Below are 18,795 nucleotides of genomic sequence, written 5' to 3'. Positions count from 1 at the left end.
GGTTTTAGTGTGTGTGTTTGTGTGTGTGTAGCCTATAGCTGTCATTAGGACCACAGTGAATTTCATTGTATGCACAGAAACTGTTTAAAACATATTTTATTTCATAGAAGAAATGTATTTTATTTTATATATATATATTTTATAAACATTACCAGTAGGGCTACAACATAAACAAAATATAGTGCATTGCAGCCTGTACACTAGCACATGGCTGTCTGCATTTTCAGTAAACTGTATTTATTTTAGCGTCTCAAGGTAAAGTTTCTCAGGGGAGAGAGTCATATAATTTCTTGGAAAGGATATGGAGGTTTCCTGCTCTCACCATTTATGCAGCCAATGAGACGAGACCTTTGAGAGGTTATTCGGTCTCTGTCTCTTTCTCTCTGTTAACTGTTCTGATAAGACAAGTACACACTTTTTGCAGGTGCTGTCAGCCTGTGACTACCTGTGACTGAGATCATGCACACCAAGGAAAACTCATGGTAAACTTTAGTTTTATGTCATTGATATAATTTACATACCAGACAATGTATAAAGCAATTATTATTAAAAGCATTATTGTTGAAAACAAACTTATTTATATTTACTATTTGAGCTAAAGAGTCAGTAGTCAGTGTAATTTGGATTCACAGCTGTTATCTTAGAGTATGATCTTTAATCTGCATTTAATCAATTCAGTAAGGTCAATAAAAATATATCAGGCCTGCTAAACACAGCTGAGTCACAATATGGAGCAGAATTATCTTCAAATGAGATGCAAATTAAATGACAACTGCATGCTGTAAATTTGTGTTTTGGACTCTTCAAAACTCCATCCAGAAACGTCCACTGTTTGCATTTTCTCTGCCATTTCTTCTAGGCTTTTGCCTATTCAACTTTAACCACATTATGCCAGCTTTATACTTTCAGATTTTTGCTACCAGCCAATTTTGAAATATCAAGAGGTGGTTTCATTCATATTAGTTCATTTCCTGTGTGCTTTATACAGAACACATTTTCATAACTGACTCCGGAAATCTTGAGACCTAATAAAAATGATGTTTTTTTTTACATTGCGAGTTGTCAAAGTAGATTAGGCTTGATTGTTATTATATCAATGTGAAGGTCTGTTCTGTATTTACATATTGTGTATTGATATCTGATCACAGAACATATTTCTAATTTTTGAAGAAAAGAAAATAACTTAACTGGCATTTTTCTAGTTTTCGAGTTAAAAGAAAAATCTTATTTGTATTCTTAAAGATCAAACAAAAATAAATATATGTTAAATATGCTAAAGGAGAAGGAAACAAACTTAATTCAAAAGATCTTAATATTATGAATATGAATATGAATATTTTTGTCTTGTTATAATGAATATTTATATATTTATACTAAAAACAACCAACAAATGAAAATGTTTTCAAATGCTCTGGCATTGCACAACTTAAATATAATACAAATATGAATATAATATGAATATAACATTTTGGTTTTAACATTTAAAAATAAACCAGTTAATAATCAATTATCTCGATGCTTTGAATTTATTCAAATTATGTCAAATTTGCAATATGAAAGATCATCATGTTTCTCATTGTAAGTACTGACTAATACTCAGAAGCTTGTATTTTGCAACTTAGCATTTTATCTGACAATTTGAGCAGATATCAATGTGACCTGTTTTAATGCATCTGGCCATCATTCTTTCTTTCTCCTGACTCAGCTGCTGTTCCTTTGATGACTGCAAACTGACTACAGAATGGCTGCTGAGCAGGACGAGACACAGGCCAAAGATAGCTATCGTGTGCGGCTCTGGACTGGGACTTCTCGCAGACAATGTCTCAAATAAACAGACCTTCAGCTATGAGGACATTCCCAATTTCCCAGTGAGCACAGGTACTAGGTTCATGGAAGCATATCAGAGCTGAACTGAAGGAAGAGTTTACACCAATTCTCTTCCTTTCTTTTTCTTTCTTTCTTTCTTTCTTTCTTTCTTTCTTTCTTTCTTTCTTTCTTTCTTTCTTTCGAAAGAAACAAACTCCAGAAACATGTTTCTGTAACAAAACATTATTTGGCATATGCAGTAATAAAGCAAATGATAGAGCCAGTGGATGTTCTTTTGTTAATTTACACAGCATGGTCATTTCAGTCAGCATGTTGAGTCTATAAAAAAGCCACTTGACAGATACGGGAGTTGTTGCTAATGCAGGGAGCGAATCTGAAAGCACAGAGGTTTTCATTCTGTCCCTCATTGTATTGTATGGTTAACAAATTATGTCCAGCTCCTGGTAATATGAGCTACAAAATGAATAACTACTGCCTATGAATAAAATATCATGACTGGAGCAAAAATAGCCCCTAATATCTGCCACAGGGAGTTCATACTATGATATCTTTGACAGGTTTAAATATTTATATGGCGAGGTGAATAATCTTGAGAAGCGTTCAGATGCATCACATGATATTTGCACTATTATACCTGATATTATACCTGTAGCAGGTGTGTGTGTGTGTGTGTGTGTATGAGTGTGTGGGTACTTGAATGATGGCTGAAGAATGAGAGCACTTGTAATTAAGGGAAAGTATAATAAGGGTCTTAGAATCCATTTGTGTTGTCATTCTTTCTCAAACCAGCGCATTTAAATTATGAAGTGGATTAATGGAGAGCAACAGAAGAATGACTGACAGTTTGAATAATGAGGACTATGGATGCTCTGTGCTCATTTTTTAAATAATAAATTGTGAGCATTGCCTATTACATCAGTCATATAAATCACCAAGTGTCAAGTCAAAATCAAATAAATCAAAATTCACATCACTTTAGTGTCACTACACCATATAGATGGATGTGAAAAGTCTCTACCAACAAATTATACATACATATTACATATACATATATATATATATATATATATATATATATATATATATATATATATATATATATATATATATATATATATATAAAGGTTTAAGGTTTAACTTTCAAAATATGCACCACTTATTTCTCATTAAAACAAATTTAGATAATAAGGAATTTTTAAGCATAACTAAATTTCTCTCAGAACTTTTCTAATTACAGTCATTGTTTTGCCAAATTGTATGACAATCTGAACAGGCAGCATGCACCGAAACGTTCATTTGCTCATTCATTTTTACAATGTTGCAGGAAATACATTTCACGGTGAGTGTAATAGCCCCCCTCTCTAAGTGAGTTTTTTTCCCTGAGAGTCATTCATCAACGCTTGTGCAAGAAAAGAGGAATCGGCCCCTGGAAAAACAGAGCTATTATTCCAGCAGAACCTCATTACGCTGCAGGTTTTAGGGCCAAACACATCTCATCAGCCAAAATTCAAGGTTACATTAACATAAGCTCCAATTCACTTGCCTCAATCAGCTTGTTCCTATGTCAAAGTAAGTTCCTGAAGCCACAAACAAACTGCAGCTTCCTACTTGCTCATAACTGTAAAAAACAATGTTTGCTCCACCTCTTCGCACACTAATGATACACAATCAGTCTCACTAATGCCATCCTTGATGACATCAGCAGTCATCCCTAAGCAGCAGATATCAACTTTTCCTATGTTGAATGAGCATGCAAATGCAAATCAAGGAACTTCCAAGTACAGCCAAACCAGCAGGATCTCTGAGACTCGGGAATAGTCATTAGTCAGTTAATGTCATGTTGTAGAAAAAGATTAGATGGTTTCTGTTATCAATAGCAGCATCTGACCCTTTATTTGCTCATTACAGAAGAGGTTATTAGATGAATAAGCCCTTAGGAAGACGCAATATATTACGAAGAGAGCAAAGAGTAAATGCATTACAGCAGGAGGGTTTTAATAAGTTAAAGATACAGTAGTGCTCATAAGATTACTTTGCATGAAAATTTGAAAAGTGCATGTTATTATCATTTTTTATTCAGTTATAAACAATAACTGAATTTATAAAAATGACTCTGTTCAAAAGTTTACATTCCCTTGAATCTTAATACTGTGTGTCATTTCCTGGATGATCCATAACTGTCAAGTTCCATGACTGAAAAGTTTAACTAGAGATTGTCTTACTATAGGGAGGGGAGAGGGTCTGTATTACTTACTATTGGAGAAAACGTAACGGCTAACTTGGATCACGTGTCCCTTAATAACCAATCACATTACAACCTTGACGTCACTGAATTTCAGTCACTAAATCAGCATTTATGGATACTATAGGAATGAATGAGAAGTGGCGTAGGCTGTATCCCATCTGTCGCAAAAAGTCAGTGACTACTTTTATTAAACGGCATATTTTTCGGTGTAAACTCTAAAATAAATTCAATCCAAAAGTATTGTTTAGTGTAAAACACGTTGAAGATTAGCAGATGGGCTGTCTATTCATTAAATGATAAGCCATTTCCTCTAAAAAGCTGTTTATTACGCTTTTTTGGGTAATGGTTGCAGACTTGCATTCTAGTGGCTTTGGTTTAACTGCCTGCTGTTATTCAGAAAAATCCTCCAGCTCCTGCAAATTTTCTCAGGTTTTCCAGCATCTTCTGGATATTGAACCCTTTCCAATAGTGACTATATGATTTAGAGATTAATTGAGGGACAATTGAGGTTCTCATATCTATTACAAAAGGTGAAAACATTTACTGATGCTCAAGCATCAGTAAATGTTTTCACCTTACTGAGCATTAGTAAATAAGCTAAAAATAAGCTTATTCAGGACAGTACTAAATAAAAAAAATAACATACAATTTTCATGATCCCACTTATTTTGTAAAAATATTAACATTTTGCGTAGTCTGCAAGGGGTATGTAAACTTATGAGCACAACAGCAGCTTTTGACCCCAACTGCATTTTATCATCCAACTGCTTTATCACACTGCGTTAGAGCAAATCAATGTAAAAGTGTCACATTTTGAAAATGTTTTCCGACTAAATGTCATCATAGAGTTTGTTGTGTTGCTGTCATGAAATTCTCACCTCAAGGTCATATTTTAGGATTTAATCCCGCAATTAAACTACAATTACAATTTTTATATGTTATATAAATATTGTATAACTGCAATATGCTATATAATATTTATATTATAAAATATATCAAATGTAATATAAAATTATAAATATATATATACACACAAAATGGCACAAAATCAGGATATTAGAATGATTAATGAAGGATTTTGTGACACAGTATTGCTGTTTTATTGTATTATGGCTTGTTTAAGTGATCTCTTTGTTATGGAGAGATGTGCAGTGGAGGGTAATTGGACAGTCGAGCTTGTTTAGCCCTTCACTGACCTCCGTTTCTCTGCAGCAAGTAAAGCAGCTTTATGGTGTTCAAATGCATTTAGAGGGCTTGTTTAAACTGAAAAGAGGGTGTTCACAAAATGCATTTTTGCATTCCACACTGCTATTATATATATTATAATATTTATATTATAAAATATATCAAATGTAATATAAAATTATAAATATATATATACACACAAAATGGCACAAAATCAGGATATTAGAATGATTAATGAAGGATTTTGTGACACAGTATTGCTGTTTTATTGTATTTTGACCTAATAATGCATAAGACTTTTTTCAAAAACATGGAAAAAATCTTTCTGACCGAAACCTTTATGAATCATATGGTTTATATAGAATATAAAAAAAATTGTATATGTGTTTTTACTCATATGTTTGTCTTTTTAAACACAGTTCCAGGTCATGAAGGGTGCCTGGTGTTTGGTCAACTCAAAGGCAAGTCGTGTGTCTTTATGCAAGGAAGGTTTCATCTCTACGAGGGTTACTCATTGTGTAAGGTGAGCTCAAAAATGATTTGATGTCTCTGTTGCAGGTACTACCACTGCCATCTTGTTTTCCTTTCACTTAACTGATTCAGCTTCATCTTGCCTTTCGATAGGCTTCTTAGATGCATCCATTTATAATACTTACAAACTCAGTGGCTTCTGTGCTTGAAGTAAAAGCTATTTCACAAACCCCATTTTTGGCATCAATGTCTCATAAAGTATTGTAGCGTGTATTTCAGGCAGTGGCCTTGGCGTCTCTTAGCATCACCTCAAGGACAAGTGAACTTGTTGTAAACAGCTCCTATTTGTAAAAACAGAAAGGAGCTGTTACCTCCTGTATGGGCCATTAACTTTATCTGTCACAATCAGGAGCCACACCGCATGAATACAGAGGCTGAATACTGAGAATGCAGGTGTGGAGGAGAAACGAACTGCTAGCTGCTGCTGTCATTCACATATCAAAGCAGTTCATTGACATTGTTTAGTTTGCACTTGCAGTCCATTGTGACCGTGAACCTTGTTTTCAGGAGAGAAAACACTTTTGTTTTCATTTAAAAATGGAACTGCATGCATTAACATATTAACATGTGATATTAATGGTGAATACATTTTCAAATCGGTTGAAAGTCTTATTTAATTTACAAGTTTGTCATGTTAATTTATCCCAGAGTTCAACTAAGCAGCATGAATTATGTTCCATCAAAGTCAGTCCAGGGAAATAATTTATCTGTTGCACATGGGGCCGGAGAGCCACTTTTTACTAAACTACAGAGGAATCTACAACCTCCTGCCCTGGGGTGGGACTGCCACTGTAATTGCAGCCCTGACAACATGACACAATGCATTACAATCAGTTGTCATGGCCACCGTGCCCTCTACAGCCAGCCAAGAGCTTTTCACTCTTAATATGCTGCTAGGGCATTAAATCCATCAGCCCCCTGTATTTGCAAACTCCAGTCTTTCAAAACACTATTTTGTATTTAATGTCTTAATGGCTGTGGCACATAAAACACACTGACACTGCATCACAATTTGCATAGTACTCATTTTAAATCGGATGTGAGAATTCAGTTGGTAATTCTCAGATCTTATCAGGCAAATGTTGTAAATAGTTTTTTTTTTTTTGTATATTTTGACCCATGACATTAGCAATGCTAATGCAACATTCTAACATTTGTCCAACAGGTAGGCCTACATATATTTTTTATTTACTTTTTACATTAAAAAAGACAAGGATTATGTGGATGAACCTGCCAAAGCAATTTATTTAAACTGTGAATCTAAAAGTAAATGCATTGGAAGGTTATGAATTTAGCTTGATGCTAATAATAATTTGCATTTTAGTACTGTGTATATATTTATTAATATTTTAAATTATCTTTCATTTTTATGTTTTCAGTTTAATTGTAGTTTTAATTCAGTCTTTAGCAGTTTTGCTTTTGTCATTTGAATTTTTTAGCTTTATTTATTAATGTTAGCAATTTAGTACTTAATTATTAGTTGCCAAGAAAACATTTCTAATTTTCATTTAAGTTGAAGATTTATTTTTTTCGTCTACTATTTATATTTTATTTCAGCTTTATTTCAATTGCTTTTAATAATTCTGGCTTTAGTTAACTATAACAACACTGATGCTAATGCAAGATATGCAGATTCAATTTTATGACTCATACGTTGTCTTCCTCTAAAGTATCAATTAATTGTAAACAGCTCAATTAGTGCATAATATAAGTATGTAAATTGGGATATAAAAAAAATGAGTTTTTTTTTTTATTGGGGGTAGATACAGAATTTTCAAAACTCCTCATATAATAAGCAGTAGTGGTTATTAAATCCTTTGTCAAACTGTGACAGCTGGTTTGTAAATGCACCTTCAGTCCACTGTTCATTTCCCTTTAGCTGACTCATATCTGTGAGTCACTGTGCAAATCTGTGCACCTCAGTTCAAGTGGCATGTGAACCGATCATCTCTTTCTCTTTACTAGTTATAGTGTGAAATAATCATGAATGAACATCAGAGGGTATCTTGTTTCAACCGTGGAAAGACGTCAGTACACTGCTTTTCAAGTTAAAGTCCACCAATGTTAATCTACTTTCCTGTCTGGTTTGTCATACATTGTATATGCCTACAGGTTGTTTCTAATCTCTTACTATAATATTGTTGCAGTGTTCATCTTGTTAATGGTTTTATACACTGTAACTGATTATAATTTCCTTATCAGAAGCTTTGAGATATGTTATAGATCACTTCAGTATTTCATGTGCACACAATGTGCATATTTATTTATTTATATACAATTGCTAAATATTTCTGCTTATTATTAACTAAACCCTGTCCAGTTTAAGTAAATGATAAATGTGCAATGAGTGTTTGAATTAAATAATTTTTTTAGCACAAACATGCCTCCTTTCTATGTGGGATTAATACAGGTTTCACCTCATTTATGCACTTTTTTGGCAAAACTAATATTGCTTGCAGAAATCAGGCATAATAGAATATGTCTTTTTCTAAAATTTAATTTGCATAATTTAGTAAATCCAGTGCTAAATAAAAAATACAGCGTGCAATTATGTAATCAGCAAGCGCAAGTCATTCTTAGTGAATTTTCTCCTTTAACGTCTTGTCTATACAAAATTGAAATATATACCAATTCATACAGTGCCAAAACATATTCTCATTACTCCATAATAGTGCACATTAATCAAGCTGCCGGTGATGGGTAATCAACGGACCATCTATAGACCTATAATGCAGCACCTATAGAGCAATTCTCTCAGGAGAGTTAAATACTCAAAAATTGAGCGATCTGATCTCTGAGAGTTTGCAATCCACGAAGAAGTCAGCTTTGATTTAGAGGGTACCAAACTGGGGTGTATTTCCTGAGAATGCCGGTCCACCTCGTTGACCCTTCTGTGTATAGCTGTAATGGCCGTGTTGCTTGTGGCAGCCCCGCACGTCCACCCTGGTTCGTCAGCTGGAGAACAGGCTGACAGACCGTGACATCCCTATTGAGCTGTGCTATACTGAGCCCGCAAGTTCATTATTCCTCTGCTGCTCGCACTGACACCTCCCTTAATGGCTCCCTGCTTTATAATCCTATATTTATCCCATTTAGAATCACTAAAGCTTATTTAATACTATAGTCTAAATCTGTGAGGCACTGTAGAATACCATTGCACATATAGGCTTGTGGATGGTGTCATATTCACACAGTCTTCTGAAATGAGAGGTGGCCCCTTTCCAGTCCAATATAAATTTGATAACAAATTATAATAATAATTTAATTATTTATATGTATAAACATATAAATAAATGTTGGTCCAGGGCCATTAGAGACCATTTTGACACCCTATTAATGGAAATCATAACATGGGTTATTTTGCTGAAGCTGTCATTCTTATAAAAATTCTGTCATTTCAATGTACACTTAATTTTTTTTATTTCTAATCACTGTCTTCCTGATAACATTAATGTACTTAATACATAAATGATATGCTAAAATACAGTCTCATTATGTTAATGTTAAAGGGACAGTTCTTCCAAAAAAATTAAAATTCTGTCATTATTTACTCACCCTGAAGTTGTCAAAAAAGAAGATATTTGGAAGAATGTTGGTAACCAAACAATTGCTACTGACTTCCATAGAATTTTTTCCCATACTATATGGAAGTCAATGGCTACTGTTTTTAGTTAAAAACATTCAAAATATGTTCTTTTGTCCTTAACAGAAGAAAGAAACTCATACAGATTTGGAACAACTTGAGAATTATTTTTAATTTTGGGTAAACTTTCATTCTAACAAAGGCGTTGGGACGCTCATTGGTGCCCCCTGCAGATGGTGGTGCAGGTGACCACCTGGTTCACCTGTGCCTGTAAATAGCCCTGTGTTGCTCTCCTTTCGTCTTATATTTGTTTTGCTTTATTTCTGTAATTTGTATTATTTCCTTATCCAAATTTGAGAAGAAGCAAAGACTGCACTTGACACATGCTATTTTTACATCTTTGATTTCCATATATTCCATTAAATACGTCTGAACCTGAGAGGCAATGGCTCATTAATTTAATATGTTAAAAGTTAAAATAATATATTAGACAGTTTAGTCAGAGAGGTTCCCTGCTTTGAGTAACAACTTGTATTTTCTGTGGGATTTTTTCCAGGTCACGTACCCCGTGCGGATCTTCAAGCTGATGGGTGTGGAGACCATTGTTGTAACAAATGCCTCTGGAGGTCTTTGTCAGGATTTCAAAGTGGGAGACATCATGGTCATTAAGGACCATATTAACTTGCCAGGATTTGCTGGGCAGCACCCACTGTGTGGACCCAATGATGAACGGTATGCAGATAAGGGAGAGAAACAGACAGAATAAAGTGTAAAAGTGAGGGAGGAAGTATTGAATATTATTTTACAGAACTGTTTTCCATTTCATGGAAAAGGTGGTGCGTTTTCTTTCATCTCTTCCTCAGATTTGGGATCCGGTTTCCTTGCATGTCTGATGCTTACAGCAAAGACCTGAGGAAACTAGTTTTGGACATCACTGCTGAGCTGGGCTACTCTAATTTTGTGCATGAGGGGGTTTACTGTATGGTTAGTGGACCCAACTTTGAGACCATCGCTGAGGCACGCATGCTGCACATCTTGGGGAGCGATTCTGTTGGTATGGACAATCACAATACACAAGAAAAAAAAAGAAGAAAATTTGGTCTTTTGAATCCGTTTTATCTAAAGCTCAAATTTGACTAAACATTAGACAATGTGTCTCAACTATTAACTGAAATAAATAAGTTAAAGTACCTTTTTAGGAATATAAAAAAGTAATAAAAATAACTGAAACTTAAACTGAAAATATAAAAAGCTATTGACGTATAAATAGTGTAATAAAATATGACCAGTGTGTAGTGAGTTCCTCATTGCTGCATGAATGTCCTCTCTCTGAGGAGTTTGAGTGGTTTAACATGCTGTTTTCTTTTGTGTATAGTGCCTATCCTTTAATCAGTATTTCATGAAAATTATAGCAGGTTAATAATGATGTGCCATACAAGCAGGCCCACTTTAATCAATGTGATTAGTTTAATCAGTGATCTGAATAACTCTTTTGCCCATATGATTGGCATAAACTATACTCACTGCTGGTCCTCTGATGAGCTGAATGATGTCTTAGATAATTGGGCTCCGATTACCAAACGGCAGCACTGTGGGGTATGTGCTAAGTGGGCTCCCCTGGCTAGACCGGTCAGCTCTTAGTTCCTGTGTGAGTCCTTCTTCCTGTGTATCCAACAAGACCCCAATAGTCCTCATTAAGTATTAAGTGAGACTCAGACCCGGTCTGCTTTATTAATGAATCACCTACTGTGCCACAACAAGATGACTGCCATTTAATTAAGAGTCTCTCTCTATTTCTCTTTTCCTCCTGCTGCCCTCTCAGGCATGAGCACAGTTCCTGAGGTGACGGTAGCCAAGCATTGCGGACTGCGGGTCCTGGGTCTCTCGCTCATCACCAACAAGGTATCTCTGGACTACAGCCGTGAGGAGAAAGTGAATCACGAAGAGGTCCTACAGATCAGTAAGATGAGAGCTGAGATGCTCCAGAATGTGCTCGTAACCTTCATCGCTCGCTCTCATCAAGTGGAGACCATCAACAACAGCAACTGCATCTACTCAAATGCCGTGTAGGGTCAATATAACCAGCTGAATTGAGGGTACTGTGAAAGTCATGTGAATCTATAGTACTACAGATCTTGAAGGCTCATGTTGTGGTTTTTATCTGGTTGGATGACAATTTCCAGTGTCAGACGTTACTGTGCCTTTGTGGAGGCTGTATTTGACCTTCATAATCTGATTGTTGTGTTGTTACACTTATGTATTTCCCTGACCAGAAAAGAAAATATGAAAATAACAAAAATGTACAATCTAAATAAATCTCCCTCAGTTGAAAGCATTTGACAGTTCAGATGGAACATGCATTTAAAAGCCCAAAAAATAAATAAATAATAATATTATAAATAAATAATGCAACGTATATGGTGCTTAATCTACACTATTAATTGTATTGTGTTTTAAGATTTACATTGACATCTATGCTTTTATGCATTTTATTCAAATTGACTTACACTTTATTCAAATTACACCTTTCTTTTTTATCAGTTCTTGCTTTTCCTGGAAATCAAACCCATAATCTTGCTGTTGTTAGCAGCATGTTTTATTGCTTTTATAGGAAGGCCAGACTTGAAGAAAATGTCTGTATGCAGTATGGAATAACAGAAAAGGCACTGATAATTTTCTGCCAGGACATCATCTGTTTTTCTACATATTTTTAGAGACTCCGCAAAAAAATAGCTAGCGGTGATACATTTTGTATATGTGTCAAGATCAACAAACATATTACAACAATATATAGGACAATATTTAGGACCATTGTTAGATGCATATGCAGATGCAGTAACTACACCTATAAAATAAATATTTGATATTCAATATTCTTTTATTCTGCAGAACACATGATATTTTGTAGAATGTTTAAACTGTGTTCCATACAATGAAAGTGTATTCTATGTGAGTGAGTGAGTGAGTGAGTGAAGTGACATACGGCCAAGTATGGTGACCCATACTCGGAATTCGTGCTCTGCATTTAACCCATCCAACGTGCACACACACAGCAGTGAACACACACACACCGTGAACACACAGCCATTTATGCTGCGGCGCCCGGGGAGCAGTTGGGGGTTCGGTGCCTTGCTCAAGGGCACCTCAGTCGTGGTATTGAGGGTGGAGAGAGCGCTGGACATTCACTCCCCCCACCTACAATCCCTGCCGGCCCGAGACTCGAACCCACAACCTTTGGATTACGAGTCCGACTCTCTAACCATTAGGCCACGACTTCCCCGTGTTCTACAGAATAAAGTCATACAGGTTTGTAAAGCATGATGATGAGTAAATTATCCATTCTAGTATTCATTCCAAAGGTTTTCATAGATGTTTACAACTCGTCATGACCAAAATTCCCTTGATATTTTGACACATAAAAAAGGTAATTTCCTGTAAATTTAAGAACTCAAAATTTTCTCTTTAGTCTAAAAACAGCTTACATTGAAGGCAGTCTGCCAAAACAAAAGGTTGTGGAATGTGCCACTCTATGAAGATCATCAACGCCTGCTTCTCATACAGTCTATGCTGCTTCTACATTGCTCCCTGTTTAGCCCCGCCCACTGATTCACACATGTAGTGTAAATAACCAGAGGTGAATGCGGGTCAGGGCAGAAATCAAACGATAAAGATTGCTCTAAAGATAACTAGACACTGCGCAGTGCCAAGTTGTGGAAGAACAGTCTTTGGATTGCCTTCATTTTGACCCCAACGACATTAGGAAAAAGTGGATGAACTTTATTTTTAAGGAAGTTCCTGACCACATCAGTAAGAACATGGTCCTTTGTTCACTTCATTTTAACCGTGGATTTGTTTACAAACAAGAAACAATTCGATGCAGGATTTTCAGAAAGATTGAAAATAAAAGACAAAGCTGTGTCAGCTATATGGAATCCAACAGAAATGTCACACCAATGTGAGTATCTGTTTTTATTATGTGGTCACTATTGCTCTGTCTGTTATTACAGATTGTTTGATATTTAATGAGTATTTACGTGTTTTTTTTACCTAAATCACAGCAGTATCCATCTATGAAGGATGTAGGCTGTTAAACATACACAACTATTAGCCAATCATAACAGACAAATATATTAGCCCCTGTGAATACCTGTTATGGCCCATAAGAGACCTACATAAGACCTAGTTGGGTCCCATCACTAGCCCATGTAGGAAGACTTATATAGGCACCAAATGGGAGCTACCTGGTTAACCCATATGGGCCTATGGAGCCCATCAAGGGCCCATCATCAGCCCATCTAGGCTAGCCCATGTAGGGCCACCATGGAAACTGACTACAAAATTAGCTGGGTCCCAGCTGGGTAGCCCAGGTGGTCCCAAGATATCGGCCAAGTTGCAACCCCTATGGGCCCCACATGGGTGTGTTGCCTGGGAGTGGCCACTTCTGAGCCTACAGTCCGCCACATCTATTCAAAGAGAGCATTCTGATGAGGGGGGTGGAAAACGGGACAGAAAATAGCCTATTATTTCTAGATTGTGATGTTTTTAAATGTAAAAATCTAACATTATAAGGGTACCTCAGAGAACAGTACAAAATAATAAAAAAGGCAGTCCATGACACATTTAATTATGTATTTAGCATTTTCTCATAGCAATTCTTATCCCCTTTTGTTATTGCACCATTGTTTTCTGTTATCATGAGCAAACATGGATTCATTTTCAATGCATCATGAGCCATGAATATTTTAAAATCAATGCTATCTCAATTTATGAGGTGTAGATGAGTGGTTTATATGCAGGTGCTGCTTTTTTCCATGTATTTATGAGATAGTCTCTGTAAAAATACCAGCTTGGGGCAAAATATTTTGAATAACTCTTTTACTGACAAACACTTTAATTTTTGCTCTTCTAAGATGTAACTTAGGGTCAAAAAGTCATTATTCTAATTAGCACCATCTTATAATGAGTATTCTTATCAATAAAATGGATTTTTACTTAATCGAAATTTTGACAGTGTTGGTGTTGCGGGCATAACCTTCTTTGATTTTCTTTGGATGTCAAGTACAGAAATCAAAAGTTCGCCTGGCCCAAATTCATTTAAATGCAGACATTCACATTCCTGTTTTTTGGAGTCAGCATGAAATACTGGTCCCTTCTGAACAGTCTTTAGTTCTTTGAAAGTTCTGCTAGAAAGCCGGATCTTAAAACTCTTTTCAGACTTTTAAATCTCTCACTGAACATAAGGCTGAACTTCGACCATTTAAGCTCCACATACATTAGCAAGGATGAAAATGCTTATTGTGGAATAATCAGAGAAATCCAGACTTGCTACTTCCCCACAAATTGCACCACAGTTAGAAGGTGTTCCACAATACCCAGGACAAAAATGTCTGTGTGGTTGCTGATAGACCTCAGCTGTCACAGATTTGATAGTGCACTAGGCTATTTGCTGCATCTTCAGGATCTGAGGGACAAAAAGTACTTTCTTTATGTGGTAAATCCAGGCTGAGACTGGCTGCAATCAGACTTCCTAAAAATAGCTGGCAATTATCTTGGGAGCAAAGTTGAATTACTTTGTAAATGGCTGAGTGAGATGCAAATTATTGGAAAATATGAATGTAAGCAGTTTTCATATCACAATTATTTTAGTGAAGACATTTCTATTATGAAAAAACAAGTCAAATTTGCAAGTAAGAGATAATTTAAAATTGGCGTATATGTGTGATCAAGACAAACAAAAAATAATAACCAAAATGGTTCCCTTTTCCCACTGGTTGCTCAACAGTGATCTGCTTAATGGATAATTGTTCTTCCATGAATAACATACACTGAGGCATCGGGGAAGTCGTGGCCTAATGGTTAGAGAGTTGGACTCGTGATCCAAAGGTTGCGGGTTCGAGTCTCCGGCCGGCAGGGATTGTAGGTGGGGGGAATGAATGTCCAGCGCTCTCTCCACCCTCAATACCACGACTGAGGTGCCCTTGAGCAAGGCACTGAATCCCCAACTGCTCCCCGGGCACTGCAGCATAAAATGGCTGCCCACTGCTCCGGGTGTGTGTTCACGGTGTGTGTGTGTTCACTGCTGTGTGTGTGCACGTTGGATGGGCTAAATGCAGAGCACGAATTCCGAGTATGGGTCACCATACTTGGCTGAATGTCACTTCACTCACTTCACTCACTTCACTTCACATCTTTTAATGAGGAGAGTTATCAAGATGTGCTTAACTATAAAAAGTTAGGCAGACCAAAAAATGTACTTGAATTATTATCACACAAGTAGGATTATGATATGGATCTATATCAGCAGATCTGGGATTACAGTTGTCACGGCCGTGCTGATTTACCATATTGCACTCTTTCTCATATGATACTGCTTATATACACAAACCGAATTCTGCAAATATTGGGACGTTTTTTTAAATTTGAATAAAATGAAAACTAAAAGACTTTCAAATCACATTAGCCAATATTTTATTCAGAACATAGAGATCATAACAAATGTTTAAACAGAAAAATTTTACACTTTTATATATATATAAATGACCTCATTTCAAATTTGATGCATGCTACAGGTCTCAAAAATGTTGGCGCGGGGGCAACAAAGGGCTGAAAAAGCAAGACATTTTTGAAAATATTCAGTTGGGAGAACATCTAGCAACTAATTAAGTTAATTGAAATTAATTTGAATTAATTTGAATAATTAATTTGAAATCTCTGTGCATAAGGGACAAGACCGAAGACCTTTGTTGGATGCCTGTGGTCTTTGGGCCCTCAGCACAATTCTGTCATTGACATTACTAAATGGGCTCAGGAATACTTCCAGAAACCACTGTCGGTAAACACAATCTGCCGTGCCATCTGCAGATGCCAACTAAAGCTCTATCATGCAAAAAGGAAGCCATATGTGAACATGGTCCAGAAGCGCCGTCATGTCCTGTGGGCCAAGGCTCCTTTAAAATGGACTGTTTCAAAGTGGAAAAGTGTTCTATGGTCAGATGAGTCCAAATTTAACATTCTTGTTGGAAATCACGGATGCCGTGTCCTCCGGGCTAAAGAGGAGGGAGACCTTCCAGCGTGTTATCAGCGTTTAGTTCAAAAGCAAGCATCTCTGATGGTACGGGGGTGCATAAGTACATACGGTATGGGCAGCTTGCATGTTTTGGAAGGCACTATGAATGCTGAAAGGTATATAAAGGTTTTAGAGCAACATATGCTCCCCTCCAGACGATGTGTATTTCACCAGGACAATGCAAAACCATATACTGCAGCTATAACAACAGCATGGCTTCGTAGTAGAAGAGTCCGGGTGCTGAATTGACCTGCCCGCAGTCCAGGTCTTTCACCTATAGAGAACATTTGGGGCATCATTAAACGAAAAATATGTCAAAGACAAGCACAAACTCTTCAGCAGCTGGAAATCTATATCAGGCTAGAATGGGACCAAATTCCAACACCAAAACTCCAGAAACTCATAACCTCGATGCCCAGATGTCTTCAACCTGTTTTGAAAAGAAGAAGAGATGCTACAGCATGGTAAACATGCCCCCATCTCAACTATTTTGAGACTTGTAGCAGGTATCAAATTTGAAATGAGCTCATTTTGTGCATAAAATTTAAAAATTTCTCAGTTTAAACATTTGTTATATTATCTATGTTCTATGTGAATAAAATATTGGATCATGTGATTTGAAATTCTTTTAGTTTTCATTTTATTCAAATTTAAAAAACGTCCCAACATTTCCGTAATTCGGGTTGTGTGTATAATATGCATATGTATATATATATATATATATATATATATATATATATACACACACACACACACAGACACACACACACACACACACACACACACACACACACACAGTACAACAGTTATAGCATAGTGAAGCTGAACTTTTGAAATCAGTTTAGAATTACTGTAACTCTGATTCATATGGTGTGTATCATATGGTGTGTATCTCAGCATCTGAGGTGTAGATGAGCTGTTTACATGTGCAGGTGCCACTGTTTACTTGCTAAGGTGTGATGCAAGATCCTCACAACAATACTCTGCAGGAGTGTTTCATAATGGCCTCGGTTCACACTACAACTGTCAGCCAACCCATCTGTGTGTCTATACAGCAAATAGTGGCCGACACCACACACATATGCCACATCGTCATGCCTCCCTCTCTCTGAGTGCTAAGAAACTCAAATGTTGTGTTGTGAATAACATCTGGACACACCATTAGCACCATGCAGTCTAATTTAAGCTCATTTTACTCGCTCTGCCAGACTACCAGGGAAGTTTCTAATTGCATGAGGGTGGCTGTGTGTGGTGAACTGTCCATCTATCTGTCTGCCTGCCTACCTGCCAGGCAGGATGCCGTGACAGAGGACCAGAGACCCAGCTGTCATTGTCTGGGCAGAGCCTCATTAATTAACATATGGAGAGCAATTATCTCATGGGTCATTGTTCATTTTTACGAATTAATGTTCTGTAATCAAGAGAAAACTAACAAGAAAACTGAATTGGGAATGATGTCCGTAGAGGCAAAAGGAAAATTAATTCCATAAATTCAGCACTAGGATCAATTCATACACAAAGAACACATATATGCAACATACAGAAAAGTTTGCTCTCCTGGATGTTGAAATCTCTGAATTGTGAAGCTAGCTATTAGTGGTGCTTTCCATATAAAGCCCCGTGACTGGGAACTGCAAATTTACCTTTGTAGATTCTGAACAAAAAATCCATAAATATCCAAAGAGAGCTAAAACTCTGTCACCATCAACCACAAAGAAAAAAAAATGCATAGTAAACTCACTGAACCAGACCTCCAAGGCCATCCAAACTACATCAGTAAAATAAAAATCTAGACTCAATTTTCCACCTAGGTATGTTCAATTTTCTTTTTGCATCTTGATTTTTGGAATCCATTTGCAAGATAGTATAGGACAAAATTGCACATAAATGTCCAACCAAAAGGTGTGAGAATTATAGGATTCATTTATGACTTTCGGGGAGCAAAAAAACCCACATCATTTTAAAGCACTGTTGAACATTTTCTAGATTATTAGCCAACGTGAAAGCATGCAGGAGGTGTCAGTCAGGCACAATATCTGTCGAGGTTCACGTCGCCTCAAACAATTTATTTATTTATTTTTTAATAAACCACAAAACCTGTTCTGAAATATGTGACGTGCAAGTCTATGAATAATGACAGTACTTGTCATGCTTTATCGTAGTATGGCACGAAAATGATTGCAATAGAAAATGTCACGGATAGCCTAACTCTGGTCATTTTGCGACATGTAAAAAAATGGGCGCGCTGGCAAGCTTGACAAACAGTCTAGGCTACGATAGAGAAAGCATTGTTGAAATTAATATATTGCTGGAAAAAAAATAGCAATATAAAAATAGCAAACAAAAAAAGCTACTAAA

The 18,795-nt window shown here is 36.3% G+C and overlaps 1 protein-coding gene across 1 annotated transcript; it reads left to right on the top strand.

Moving 5' to 3' along the window:
• Positions 1-343: 343 nt before the first annotated feature.
• LOC306887148 (purine nucleoside phosphorylase-like) lies at positions 344-11,742 on the top strand. The gene is made up of 6 exons (XM_079444689.1): positions 344-482; positions 1,706-1,878; positions 5,677-5,780; positions 9,928-10,103; positions 10,235-10,425; positions 11,194-11,742. The coding sequence occupies exons 1-6, from the start codon at positions 460-462 to the stop codon at positions 11,439-11,441; spliced, it is 915 nt and encodes a 304-aa protein (XP_079300815.1). The 5' UTR covers positions 344-459; the 3' UTR covers positions 11,442-11,742.
• Positions 11,743-18,795: the final 7,053 nt, after the last annotated feature.

The sequence above is a fragment of the Barbus barbus genome (genome assembly GCF_936440315.1).
Source record: "Barbus barbus genome assembly, chromosome: 21".
Lineage (NCBI taxonomy): Eukaryota > Metazoa > Chordata > Actinopteri > Cypriniformes > Cyprinidae > Barbus > Barbus barbus.
The sequence above is the reverse complement of the archived record's forward strand: the minus strand, read 5'-3'. Positions and strand labels throughout refer to the sequence as shown.

What these genes read in the sequence shown, in the direction of transcription:
- LOC306887148 (XM_079444689.1), top strand. Translation starts at nt 460, where the DNA reads ATGCACACCAAGGAAAACTCATG. An exon ending in TGTGGACCCAATGATGAACG is followed by an intron (nt 10,104 to 10,234) that starts GTATGCAGATAA and finishes TCTCTTCCTCAG; the next exon opens with ATTTGGGATCCGGTTTCCTT. An exon ending in CTTGGGGAGCGATTCTGTTG is followed by an intron (nt 10,426 to 11,193) that starts GTATGGACAATC and finishes CTGCCCTCTCAG; the next exon opens with GCATGAGCACAGTTCCTGAG.